General features: G+C 46.8%; 1 protein-coding gene across 1 annotated transcript in view; it reads left to right on the top strand.

The window, feature by feature from the left end:
* Positions 1-10,754: 10,754 nt before the first annotated feature.
* REC114 (REC114 meiotic recombination protein) overlaps positions 10,755-13,303 on the top strand; it is a 96,588-nt gene continuing 94,039 nt past the window's right edge. The window contains exon 1 of the mRNA XM_056128736.1: positions 10,755-10,916. Within this exon, the coding sequence (XP_055984711.1) occupies positions 10,755-10,916 (162 nt within the window). The remainder of the gene's footprint in view (positions 10,917-13,303) is intronic.

Raw genomic sequence — 13,303 nt, 5'->3', positions numbered from 1 at the left:
AAAATGGAATATTAGTCAGCCATCGCAAAGGAAAGAGTACAGAAAGATAGTGGTACCTGTGTGAACTTTGAAAACATTATGTATGTGCAGTGGTGCTGTATTTTTTAAGAGGTGTGAACTCCTATTTTTGGTTTTGGTTTTTGTTCTGGGGTCACACCTGGATTACAGACAGTGCTCAAGGCTTATTCCTGACTCTGTGTTCAGGGATGACTCCTGGCTAGGAATCAGCCACGTGCATGGCAAATGCCCTACCCATTGTTTTGGCCCCTGAGCCCGTACTCTTACTATACTGCTTAGGGCCTAGAGGAATAGTTCAGTGACTTAGAAAGCTTTGCTTGCAAACTTAATCCTCAGTGCCACCCTAGGTGCCCAGGACAATTCTGACTGTTCTGCTGTCTGTAACCCCTGACATCAGCACTATGGGCAAATTCTAGCCACACTGTAGCGAAATGTATATGAGGAGGATAACTAGTGACATATGATCCCTGGGGAGCACTGAAATGAGCTGTGTGGGTACCACAACCAGAGCACAACTCAGCGAGTACGTGGACAGACCCCACAATCAAAGGAGTTGTTCCCCCCCTACACACACACACACACACACATAGTGAGCAAGTGTACAAACATCATAACCAAAGAAGTGCAACCCAAGTGAGCCCTGGGACCACGTATGTGAGCACTGCCACCTGGTGTGTGAGCCTGGTGAGCACCACAAAATATAGACACCACAATCAGGCCTGTGTGCGACCCTGTCACTGCAGCAGCAACTACAAATGCAAACAAAGCAATAGCCATATCTTCTAAACTAATCACATAAAGGATACATTTAAAAATCTGAAAGAAAACATTATGCTAAATGAAAGGATGTCAAAAGTGAAGAGTCACATAGTATGTGATTGAATTTACATGAAATATCCACAAGGAGCAAATCCATAGAGATTAGAAGCTGGTAGGTTTCAAGGGCTGGACCAAGGGGAAATGGGGTGTCGCTGGGAAAGTATATGGGATTTCCCTTTGGAGGAAAATGTTCCAGAACTAGATTAAGGTGATGGTTGTACAACACAGGTATCCAAAGTATCTCTTTAGGGGCCAGAGCAATAGTAGAGTGAGGAGGGCGTTCGCCTTGCACCCGGTCAACCAGGGTTCAATCCCCGGCATCCCATATGGTCCCCCTGAGCCATGCCAAAAGTAATTCCTGAGTGCAGAGCCAGAAGTAACCCCTGAGCATCGCCAGGTGTGATTCCCAAAAAAAGCAAACAAACTAAAAAACAAAGTACCTTAAAATGGATAAAATTGAGCTGGAGAGGGGGCACAGAGGTTAAGCCACTTGCCTTGCACATAGCTGACCCTGGTTCAATCCCTGGCACCCCATATGGAGAGTAATTCTCGAGTGCAGAGCCAGAAGTGATTCCCTGAGCATTGCAAGGTATGATCCTACCCCTCCCAAAAATATCACCCCTAAAAAAACTAAATATAAATAAATAAACGGGTGAAATAGCGAATTTTATGCTCAGCAAGACATGTCTCCTGCGCACCTTCTTGGAGCTCCTGTTTGAACAAACGGGGCATTCGTCCCCACCAGCACCCTGGAGCCAAGTCTTCATTCAGCTGACTGCATCAGATTACACACGAATTGTCTTTCCGTTTGTCCCTCGGCCAGTCTGAGCATTTCCAGAAGAGCTGTGCCCTATTAGATTTGCTTCTTTGTCATCTAACTTAGCGTTGGTCACCGAGGAAGCCCAACAAATGCAGGATAAATGAATGAACAAATGAATTGAACTCATACAGCTACTCAAAGCAACAACAGAACCCATAGTCTCTCAATTTATTCTTAGAATTATGCCCCGGGGAAAAGAGTTTCCATTAGAAGTGCAATAGGCTACCAAAACCCTTTGCTGGGAGGAAACAGAGCAAGCAGCCTCCGTTTTTCCCAGGGGCCCCCCTCAAATGTTGACCTCCACGCTTCAGCCAGTCTGAACTTAGCATTTGTTGCAGGTGCAGTCCCCAGGGCTGGAGGCTCAATTATTCAGAATATTCTCAACTCAGCTCAAAAAAAAAAAAAAAACACCCTGCTTCTGCTGAGTCACCCTCTAGCAAAAGTGATTACTTTAGAATGCTTTCATCTGTCCTCTGAGGTGTAAATTGCAAATATTGGTTCATTACCTAACTCCACAGAGATGGATTAAAGGACTTCTCCCGGGGGAGACAACAAATGATGGATTTAGTGAGAGATTCCATGGCCGAGTCTTCAGGAGTCTTAACCTAACCTCCTTCCTTCCTTCAGGACATTCTTACTGTCTCGCTTCTGTATTTGTCTGGTATTAAGGCTTCGGGGCCATACATTTCCCAAATACACGGGCTATCAGTTCAAAGATTTAACTATAAGGATGTCTTCCTTAACTTTCCCTCACTTCTTTGTGATCTGGTTGGTGATATTTCTTCTTCTTCTCTGGGTTTTGGGCCAGGCTCAGTGGTACGCTGGGGCTACTGTGTCGGCTCTGTGCTTAGGGCTGCTTCCAACAGTTCTCACAGACCTGTGCTGTAGAAATGAGAAATATAAAACCCTTGGCTGCCGTGCTATCTTCTAGTCCCAAATACAGTCCTTTTCTTCCAGGAGTGGGTTCTTAGTCATTCTGGAGGTTGGCTTAAAATTCTCATTTCTGAATTTAATCCAGCCTGTGTAAGTGTGACTCCAAATTTACCAGTTGGCATTCGTTTTTGTTTTACTAACTTATTATTCTATGTGCTTATAGTAAAGGGGGAAATCAGTGTTAATCTCTTCATGTTGTGCAAATAATCTGCAGCCTGTGGACAGGTTGGATTGTCTATGCCCAGTCACAGTGAAATCCTTTCAATTACCGAGAATGGAGCAATTAGTTTTTGCACATGAAACTCACAGAGTAGAAACTTGAAAATGATTGCTTTCTAGCAGAGAGAGAGCCAAGTGCCATGGAAACCTTCCTTTCTTATGCAGCTCCCTGGCTCATGTATTTTTCCTTTCTGGTTTTGTTTTGAGGTCACACCCATGGTGCCCAAGGTCTAGACACAGCCTAGTGGTCAGAGGCCTTTCCTGCAATTTGTTTTGGGGGGCACAGGATCCGACTCAGCCTGCCGGCATGCAAAGCATGCTCTCCAGTCTGTTAAGCTTTCTCTCTGGCTCAGCACCCCGGGTCTGATATCATGAAGACTCTTCTTGTTGATGGACTAATGCGAACACGGTTTTCCTGGGAATCCCTGCAGTTCTCCACCACTCCCTGTGGACCCCAGCACCATGGCCGAGGAGCACAGCAGGAAGAGTAAGGGTGTATATTCCTCTTGTCTGGGATCCCTAAGGGAGGCTGCAGTCATCATTTCCTTCACTGACTCAGTATTCCAGGGAGAGGAGATAGATGTGTTCTTAGTTTCCTTTGATGTCATTTGGTGGGAGTCTTGGGATCACATCTGAAAGTGCTCAGGGGCTACTCCTGGATCTGTGCTTTAGAGGTCACTCCTGGAAGTACTTACTCCAGGGGAGCATACATGGTGCTGAGCATCAAACCAGAGTCAGCCGAATACGGAGGGAAGTCCGGCAGCTTCCTTCCAGCAGTGATGCCAGAACCTTTCTGCCGCAAAATGGAATTTCGAAGCAAAGAACTGGGGATTAGAGATATTCAATGAAATAAATTATTGTCTCTAACTTTAGGGGGTAGGGTGTTTTTGAAGGGAGAGTTTTGGGGCTACACCAGGTGGCGCCCAGGGCTTATTCCTGCCTCTGTGCTCAAGGATCAGTCCTGCCAGTGCTTGGGAAACCATGTGAAGGCGAGGGTTCAGACCCGGGTGGGCCTCATGTAAGGTAATCACCCTACCCACTGTACTATCTCTCCAGTTCAGGTTTATAAAATAACTTCTTTAATCTCAGTACCTCGGTAAAAATAATTAAAAATAAATAGATACTAAAATTCTCTTTTAAAATATCAAGTATGGGGGTTAGGTGCTTGTCTTGCATGCAGCTGACCCCAGTTCAATCCTTAGCACTGCATATGGTGTCTCTAGAACAACTGAGATCACTCCTGAGCACAGAGCCAGGAGTAGCCTCTGAGCACTGTCTGGTGTGACTCCCAATACTCACCCTAATAAAGGACCCAAAAGTTGTATCAGTGTCCGAAGAGGGGACTGGGATAGGTCAGCGTCACCTGTTCTTCTTTATGTCTGACCACAGATTCTGTTGTTCCACTGCTGGTGGTCAGCAAGGCCCTTAGATGAGGGGGAGAGACTTCTCCTTCCGGTTGTCTGAACTTCCGGCATGTAATTTATATCATAGCTACATAGGTAATTTATATCATAGCTACATACATAGAGACATTGTGTGCCCTGTTTATCACTCTCTTAGTCTGCGTACCCCCAGAAGAAAAACTTGGATAAAAAGGTTCAAGAACAGGGCCAGAGAGGTAGTACAGGGGTAGGGCACTTACCCACATGTAGCTGACCAGGGTTTGATCATCCCACACTACTTATGTGTGAAGCATGGTGTAGGGCACTGGAGCAGATAAGACCCAGCCTTGCAAAGCTGTCCTGAAGCAAGGCCCTGCAGAAGGAAGTATCTTGGCAAAGTCGGCAAGAACAGGGTGTCAGCACCAGGTGTCCTTCTAGCCTTGAGCCTCACTCGACCTTCTAGTCACATGAGCCCAAGACACAGAAACTGTCATATGTGCACAGCAAATCATCCTAATCACAGTATCTAGACTTGATTGGGATTGGACCGGGGCAAAGCAGAGTAGGAAAGGTAACCGGCCAATAATGCTAAACTTTATGTGATGGAACTTTCCTGTACGTCAAAATCCTCTATAAAGTATGTGTGTATTTGGCAAGAAGGTGAACAGTCATTGGCTGCTTTCTGAGGGTACTTTGTCCATGTGCCCATCATCCTTTGCCTCATGCTTGCCCTGACCCGGTGTGCAATGTGTCCTGGCACATTGGGGAAAAACTGTTCCCCAACACCAAGAAAAGGTGAGGGGTAGAATAGAATGTGGACTAGAAGTAACAGAAGGACATTGGTGGAGGGTCTTTGACATTTTGGTGGTAGCGAGGGGCGGTAACCATACACTTTGATGGTAAAGATCTAATCCATAATAATTTTTATTCCATAATAATTTTTATGTAGGAATATTGCTATTTATTCAGCCTCTGATTAGCTGATTCAATTGGGCGTGAACTCCACCTTACTTTTTTTCATTTTTTATAATTTTATTTATTGAATCACTGTGAGAGCAGTTACAAAGCTTTGGGGTTTAAGTCTTGGTCATACAATGAAACACCTGTACCTTCACCAGTGCCCTTTCTTCACTCCCCAAAACCCCAGTATACCCCTATCCCACACCCTCCCCCCACCTGTTGGGCAGACGATTTCCACATTACTCTCTCTCTCTACTTTGATTACATTCAATATTTTGACGCCAGACCCACCGTTATTATTTGGGATTTTACCCCAACACTCAGGTCTGCTGAAAAGGCAACAGCAGACAATTTGTTTTCTATTGCTGGTTATGAATAACACATGATGTCGCGTGGCTGCAGCAGTGGTTTGCGCGATTTTGAAATTCCAAAATTTTAACAATTAAATCTGGAGGGATTTCTGCCAAAACCTGCTGGGCTCTGATATTTGTTCCTGAGTCTCTTGGATCATGGTCATTAAGCAGCTTGATCAGGAGCCTGAAAGGTTGTTTGTGGGTGGTGACTCGGGGTCTCGTTGGGGTCGGGAGGAAAGGGCTGGCTCCACCATATCCTGTTGGCCTCACGTGGGCCCAAACCTGACTGTCCAGTGGCCTTTGGAGGATGGCGGCCACCGGGCCACCGGGGGAACAAGCATGAAACCTATTCCCACCTGGGGTGGCCCAGCACCTGTAACCTACTGCAGGGACTGGATGCATTTCTGCCAAAAGCCATTGGGTTTCGAGATTTGTTTCTGAGTTGGGATCATGGCCATTAAGCAGTTCGATCAGAAACCAGCCTTGCCTCCAATTATATAGCTGAGTTGAAGGTGGGTTGTGGGTGTGTCTCCCACATACCCAACTTTTGGCCATTTACTTTTTTGGTAAACTTTGCCCCAAGTTTTTTGGGTCTGGCCAAAGGCACAGCAACAATTTGGGGGTATCTGGAAGTTGAAGGCGCCATCAAGCTGCTGATGCACTCGCCTCACAGGTACAGATTGACCTGCTGGCAGCACCGTACCCCTGCATAATAATTTTTAAAAGCATAAAGTAGCACTGTAGCATTGTTCTCCCGTTTTCATCAATTTGCTCAAGCGGGCACCAGTAACGTCTCACAACAAATTGTGAGACTTGTTGTTACTATTTTTAGTATATCGAAAATGTCAAGAGGGGCTTGCCAGGCTTTGCCGTGCGGGCGAAATACTCTTGGTAGTTTGCTGGGTTCTCCGAGAGGGGCGGAGGAATTGAACCCGGGTCGGCTGTGTGTAAGACAAACGCCCTACCCACTGTGCTATCACTCTGGAAAAAACATTGAACATTATTCTGAAAGGTGTTTGGCCACACCCACTGGCATGCAGGGGCTCGTCTCTATTCTGTGCTTAGCAGGTTACTCCTGGTGGTTCTCAGGGGACCATGTACGGCAGGGATTGGACTCAGGCTTCCTACATGCAGAGCATGGACTTGAACATGTAAATTTCTCTAAATACTGATGATTTTTAAAAAATGATAAGAAAATAAAAAATCAAGTCATAGGACGGGGAATGCATATATATGAATGTATCCAGAATATATAAAGAACCCCAGAAAATCAATAACACCAAAAAATTGAGCCTTTATAAAATAATACAGATGTACACTAAATTATTTAAAATAGGGTTTGGCACTCTTTGTCATCAGGAAAATGTCAATAAACCACAGTGAGACTCTACTACGTATCCATTCGAATTGCTAAAACCAAAAGAACTTGCCAAAGCAAACATTAACTAGGATACCTGGAACTCACACTTTTTACTGTTTGAAGTATAAAATGGAATAGCTACCGTGGCAAACTTTTGGGCATATTTCTCTATAAAGTTAAAATATAAACTCTATAACCCCCACAATCTTATTCTTAGAGGTACATTAAAGGTGAATGACAGCACTGATCTACAAAAAATGTTTAGAGTTTATAATAGTTTTTAAAAAGTAGAAAATCAAGTTTGTATTAACATGTGAACCACACTGATCTGTTATGCAACATGGACAAAGTTAAAAGACGAAATTACACCAAGATCTTATCCTTCATTGTTTCCTATATATGAAGTTCTGGAACAAGAAATCTAACCTATAATATAAATTCCAAGCCAGTGGTTGCCCTTTCAATTTGGATACTGACTTGCAGTAGGTATTCACATTAGAACTTTTAGAAATGCTTCCTATCTTGTTTTGAGTGGCTTTTCTCTGAGGGTATAGAGGCATCAAAAATCTCCTAACTGAATTTGTAAGATCTGTGCTTTTGAATAATATAATAATATTATTTTTGGGAGGCCACACTCAGCCGAGCTCAGGGCTTCCTCCTGACTCTGTGCTCAGGGATTATTTCTAGAGAGGTTGAGGGGACCATGTGCATTGCCAGAGATTCAACCTTGGCATGTAAGGTAAGAGCCCTACCTGCTTATATATCTCTCAGGCCCCTATTCCTAATAATATAATATTGTACCTTTAGAAGTACTCAGGTTTTTTTATGTTTTGGGAAGCCTCCCAAATAGTGCTCAGGGGTGCCTGGGGCCAGCTGAGCTGGGTGGTTCAAGATTGTAGAGCTGTTTGGGCCCTGTCATGGTGGGAACCAACAGGGACCCCCATTACCGCACAGAGGTCTCTGGGGCTACACTTGATGGTGCTCAAAAGGCTGTGTACGTCTGGGCTTTGGGAGTTTGGTTCAGCACATATAAAGCGCCATCCTTAACAGCTAAGCTCTCTGCCCCATGTCTCAGATTTCTCTTCAGAAGAGAAGCACAATGGTCACCAAGACATAGGAAGCAATTTGCTCTGCCTCTCTCCCTACCAAACTGTAAACTTCAGGGGGATACAGACTAAGTTTGTTTCGGTCTTTACGGTACTCTTAGAACCTGAAATAATATCTGGGACCTCCAAAATGGGTCAGCCACATCGGTTAACATCCTAAGTTTTGAAACAGGCTCTGTGCATTGAGCTGTGGATTTATCATATCTCCCTTTGCAGAGATGATCGGTTCTTGGCAGAGGCTGGTGGCTCCAGAAGCTCGGGCACAGGTGCATTGTCTAGGAAGGGAGCTTGCAGGTGGGAGCCCAGCAGGGCCCCGGGTGTCCTTGGGCACTGACAGGGTCCCAACTGTGAGCACCATCTGCTCCTGTGAAGGTGTCTGACAGCATCTGCAGCCCCAGACCGAAGAGGTGAGCACCTCTGAGACCGAGTGTCAGTTTCCCATCTCCATGCCCCCTGCTACGGGGAGTCCACAGAAAGTCCTTTTAACCCTGGAACTAGAAAGCAACAAACATGTGGGCCACATTTGTCATTTACCAAGCGTTTCCCCATATAATTTTATGTTATTCTCCCAGTGACCCTATTGAAGGTAGGTTTTTATTAACCCTATTTTACAGAGAGGTTAAGTGACTTCTCCAAGGTTACACAACTGTGAAGTACCAGAATTGGGATTCAAACCAAATTTGTATCCGTTGACTGTTTTATTAAATGCATTACTGTCATGTCATTCAAAGACCTTTGGAAGCATTTTTCTGAAATCTGATCCTTTCAGCAAGCTCTGCTGGACTAATGGAAAGAGAAGTTAACAACTCTCCTTTGCCTTGAATGCAATTTATTCTATATGCTGGAAAGAAGAACCACCCCCCTTCAGCCCCCATGGTGACAGCATCACTTCTCTCTGCAAATTTTCCACTCCACCCTCCTTACCTCACCACCCAGCACCAGCCACTTTCCTTAGCGGCTGTTCGAGAGGTGAGGCCCTTCTTCCTTAAGAAGCAAGTGTGCATTCTTTATAATGATATCACTGTCTTCCTCTCTATGACTCTGCTCCCCAGTGTCCATCCCCCACCCCCTAGAATAACTGGAATAACACGTTCCTCTATCTTTCCTTGGGAAACTTCTCACTCTTCAAGTTAGAATTGAAATGTCACTGGCGTTCCAGTTGGCAGATGTCACTTCATCTGAACCCTCAGCTTCTGGCTTGTACTTTTAACTGACATTAACTGTCAACCACCAAGGGTATACTTGTACCTCTGCTTTTTTGTTTGTTTGTTTTAGACCCCCGTTGGAGAAGGTCGGGTTCATGTTTTAACCCTTCTAGTATCTAATATATCTTTACACTGCTGGCACACACAACACACATACACACCATGTTTATTTCTCTCTCTGTCTCTGTCTTTCTGTCTCCTCCCCACCCCCGAGTATATGTGTGTCTGTGTGTGTGTTACACCAGGGATCAAACCTGGGGTTCCCATATGCAAAGTGTGCTTTTGCAGTCCTCACCCAGTTGAACTCTCTCTCAGTCCTTCAAATTGTGCTTTGATGAGTGAATGTATTATCTCCCCTATCATTGTCTATGCATTTAATTCCCTTTGATATGCATATTCTTTAAGAACCCGGTTTGAATCATAACTTTCGCTTTACATGTTTGCTTAACTTCATCCTCTGTGTACTTTGCTTTTCACTGGTCAGACTGTATGAATAAATTCTTTGTAAGTGGGGCAGGCACCCGGAGAGCTATGGAGTCCATAAGAACTACACAGGCTCTGCTATTCACTGGCTGCACAACCTTGTGCAAATCGTTTTCACTCCCTGGATCTTATTTTGCCTCTACCTATGTAATGGTGGGTATAATAATCCCTGGGTTCTTTCCCTCCTTTCTGTGCAATGTGGGGGGAGAGGTGGATTCGAGTCATGTCCCAGTGTGCACAGAGCTTGGTTCTGGCTCTGTACTTGAGGAAGGCACTCCTGGCGGGCTCAGGGAACGGGAACCAGATGTGGTGCTGCGGATCAAACCCAGGTTGATCACATGCAAAGCAAGCTCTTTACCTTCTGTACACTCTTCCTGGCCCCATAATGTTTGTTGGGTTTTTATTTGTTGTTTATTTAAAAAAAATGTATCACAAGGTTGTTGGAGGACAAATAAAGTAACAGCTGTAGAAGTGCTTGGTTGACTATAAATCACCCGATCTGTCGTTTCATTGCACCTGCTGTTTTGACTGAAGTGCACCTTTTATTGCCGGCAGCCCCCCCCACCCCCAACCCCCCCCATTTGTTTTCTGGGGAAGAATCTGGGAGTCTGGAGGGAGTACAACATGCAGAAGGATAGGGAAAGAGCACCAATTCCCGAATGATGGGTGGACTTAGGACTGGGTTCCGGTGGGCACAAGGTGGGCAGAGACCCTGTCATTCGAACGGTTGCTGCAAGGGAGGAAGCACACTGTCCCGGGCCGCCAGGGGAGTCACATGGTCCCTGTGCGTGGTGCCTTTGCATGTGTCGGCCAGTCACGTGGGAGGTATCAGGGACAACGGCTTGGGCCGCCCGGAGGATGAGGAGGGTGCTTACGTTGATGCGAAGACGCCAACGCAGCACACCCCACTTCCAGGTGGCGGTCACCAGCTCTGCCCACGAAAGGGCCAAGGCATCAAGAGATCCAGGCGCTGCGGCACGTGGTCGGGCGGGACACGCCCATTGGCTTTCACCCGAGGGGAAGGCGGGCCGTGGGTCCGGCTCGCGTCCTGATTGGCCGGCGCTGGAGGCTGCGCGCGCACCCGTGTGGGCCGGCCATGGCGGAGGCGGGAAAGGAGCCCGTGTGCCTCGGCCTCTCGGGAGAAGCGGCCACGCAGTGGCCCCTGCAGCGCTATGGCCGCTTCATGCTCCCGAGCGCGGGCGAGCGGTCCGGGCTGGACACCGAAGAAGCCGGGGCGGCCTCTGCCCCGACGTGGAAGGTGAGGCCCAGGCCAGGCCGCGAGGCGCCCACGCGGGCAGAGGCGCCCGCAGGCCCTGGACGGCGGCTCGGGGACAGCGGGGACAGAACGGAGGGGGGGGGGGGCGAATCCAGTCCAGAGGAGGACACGGTATTTGTCCGGATAACTGCAGACCCCGTTCTGTGTCTCTTTTCTAGAAATGAAAAGTAGAGAGAGAGTCTGGGGAACTGTCTGCCAGAGAGGCAGGGGGAGGGATGGAGCGGGTGGGTGGGGGGGTGGGGGGGTACTGGGGTCGTTGGTGGTGGGAAATGTGCACTGGTGGAGGGGTGGGTGTCCCATCATTGTACCACTGAAACTCAGTCTTGAAACTTTTGTAACCGCATCTCGTGATTTAGTTAAAAAGAGAAGAGATTGAGCGATAGCCAAGTTATCACCCTCCCAAAGTTTAGCACGCACACGGAAAGGCTGATCTTGGCTGTGCCACTGAACTTGGGTGGCTGTCAACTCTCTTAATGGTTGTTGTTGTTGTTCTTTTGGGCCTCATCCCGTGCGGGGGGCCCCGCCAGACCACTCTCCGGCCTGCGGAGGTGGCCCTAGGATCCGTAGGTGCTGGGAAGGACCGACCGAATGAACACGAGACACAAGAGACAGAATGCAGCTCAGAAACAGAGAGAAAAAGGGAAAGGACTTTATTGGGGGCAATCAGGGTATATATCCATTCGTGAGGCAGCTACACAAAAGGTCGTGCCCATATATGGTTAGGAAGGTTTGTTTTCACCTATCATGCATTACAAGGTTTGTGTGTATCTGGTACCAGACACGAGGTGATTACACAAAGGGCCATGTCCATATGATTTACCAGACATGAGGTAGATACACAAAGAGCCATGTCCATATGATTTATAAAGTTTACATGCATCACGTACCAGACACGAGATACTTCTTGTTATTACTGACAGCCACGACAGATGTTCTCTCAGGATAACCATACATCAAGATAACCATACATAGCACTGGTTTTGCCTGTTGCGGGTCATGTAGGTCAAGATGACCATACATAGCACAGGCTGTGCCTGCCGTGGGGTCGTAGGTCAGGATGACCAGACAGGCACTTAGGCCTTGGTCAGTTAAAGGGCCAGCTTCCCACAATCCCGCAGTGCTCAAGGCTTATTTCTGGCTGTGTGTGCCGGAATCTCGCCTGTCTGGGCTCAGGTGACCGTCTGTTGTTCCAGAGATCCAACCTGGAAGAGTGCAAGTCAAGTGCCTTACCTGATGTGCTATCATGCCATATCTCTCCAGCTCCCTTACTTAATATTTTATTTTAGTTGATTATTTTTTTTTTTTTGCGGGCGAGGCACACACCCAACTGTGCTCAGCGCTTATTTCTGGCTCTGCGCTCAGGGATCACGCCTGGCATGGCTCAAGGAACCATGTGGGGTGCTGGGAATTGAATCTGGGTCGGCCACATGCAAGGCTCTGCTTGCTGTACTTTCTCTCTGGTCTCTTAAAACAGATAACACTCCTGCCTACTTATAATAATCATTATGAACACTGAATATGTTCATTTATATAAATCTAAGCGCCTGGCATACAGTTATGCAAGGGTTTGCTATTATTATCACCGCCGTTATCATCATCATTATTATTGTGTCCTGGTGGCTCCTTTTAACACCATGGGCTGTCATTCTTTCGGTTCCTTTTGATCTGGGTTGACTGCTGGATGTGGCCTCTGGGGGTTGGGGTTATGCATGTGGATGTATATGTTGGTGTGTTTTGGACGGCAGTGGGTGGGAACGAGCAAAAGAAGAGAATAAATATTCCAGTTAGAAGATGCCTGGGAAAACCTTAGCAGGAGTGATGTAAAGAGAGAAAGTGGAAGGCTGGAGCTGAAAGAATCAGGGGAATGAAAGTCTGTGGTTAAGATTGGAGAGGTAGGCAGGTGCCTTGTGAGTGTCATCTTAAAACCAAGAGCAAGCCACAGAAGGGTTTTGGTAGGAGCAGTTTCATCTTTGAAAGCTCACTCCTGCTGCAATATGGAGATGGAATTAGGGGCAATAGGAGGGGATCCAAAAGATCATTTCGAACACTATTGCAGTGCGGTAAATAAATGATTAATGCCAGACAGGAGGAGGTGGGCCAGGTGTGGAGGGGAGGGGCCAGGGATGCAGGGGAAATACCCTGTGTTGGAGACTACAGTGACAAGACTTGGAGAGTGAGTTGATGAGCATTTGGAACTTTTGGGTTCCCAGGAGGAGCAACAGGGTAGAAATTTGGAGACACTGAAGGTGGACAGTGGGGGAATGACCCACGAATTCCGTTTTGAATAGACTGATCTTCAATGTTTAATATAGATTCAAAATGGAGATGTTGGATAGGTAATTGGGTTTGTGTGTCTACTTAGAGGGAAA

This window comes from Sorex fumeus, unplaced genomic scaffold, assembly GCF_029834395.1.
Source record: "Sorex fumeus unplaced genomic scaffold, SorFum_2.1 ptg000067l, whole genome shotgun sequence".
Classification (NCBI taxonomy): domain Eukaryota; kingdom Metazoa; phylum Chordata; class Mammalia; order Eulipotyphla; family Soricidae; genus Sorex; species Sorex fumeus.
The sequence above is the reverse complement of the archived record's forward strand: the minus strand, read 5'-3'. Positions and strand labels throughout refer to the sequence as shown.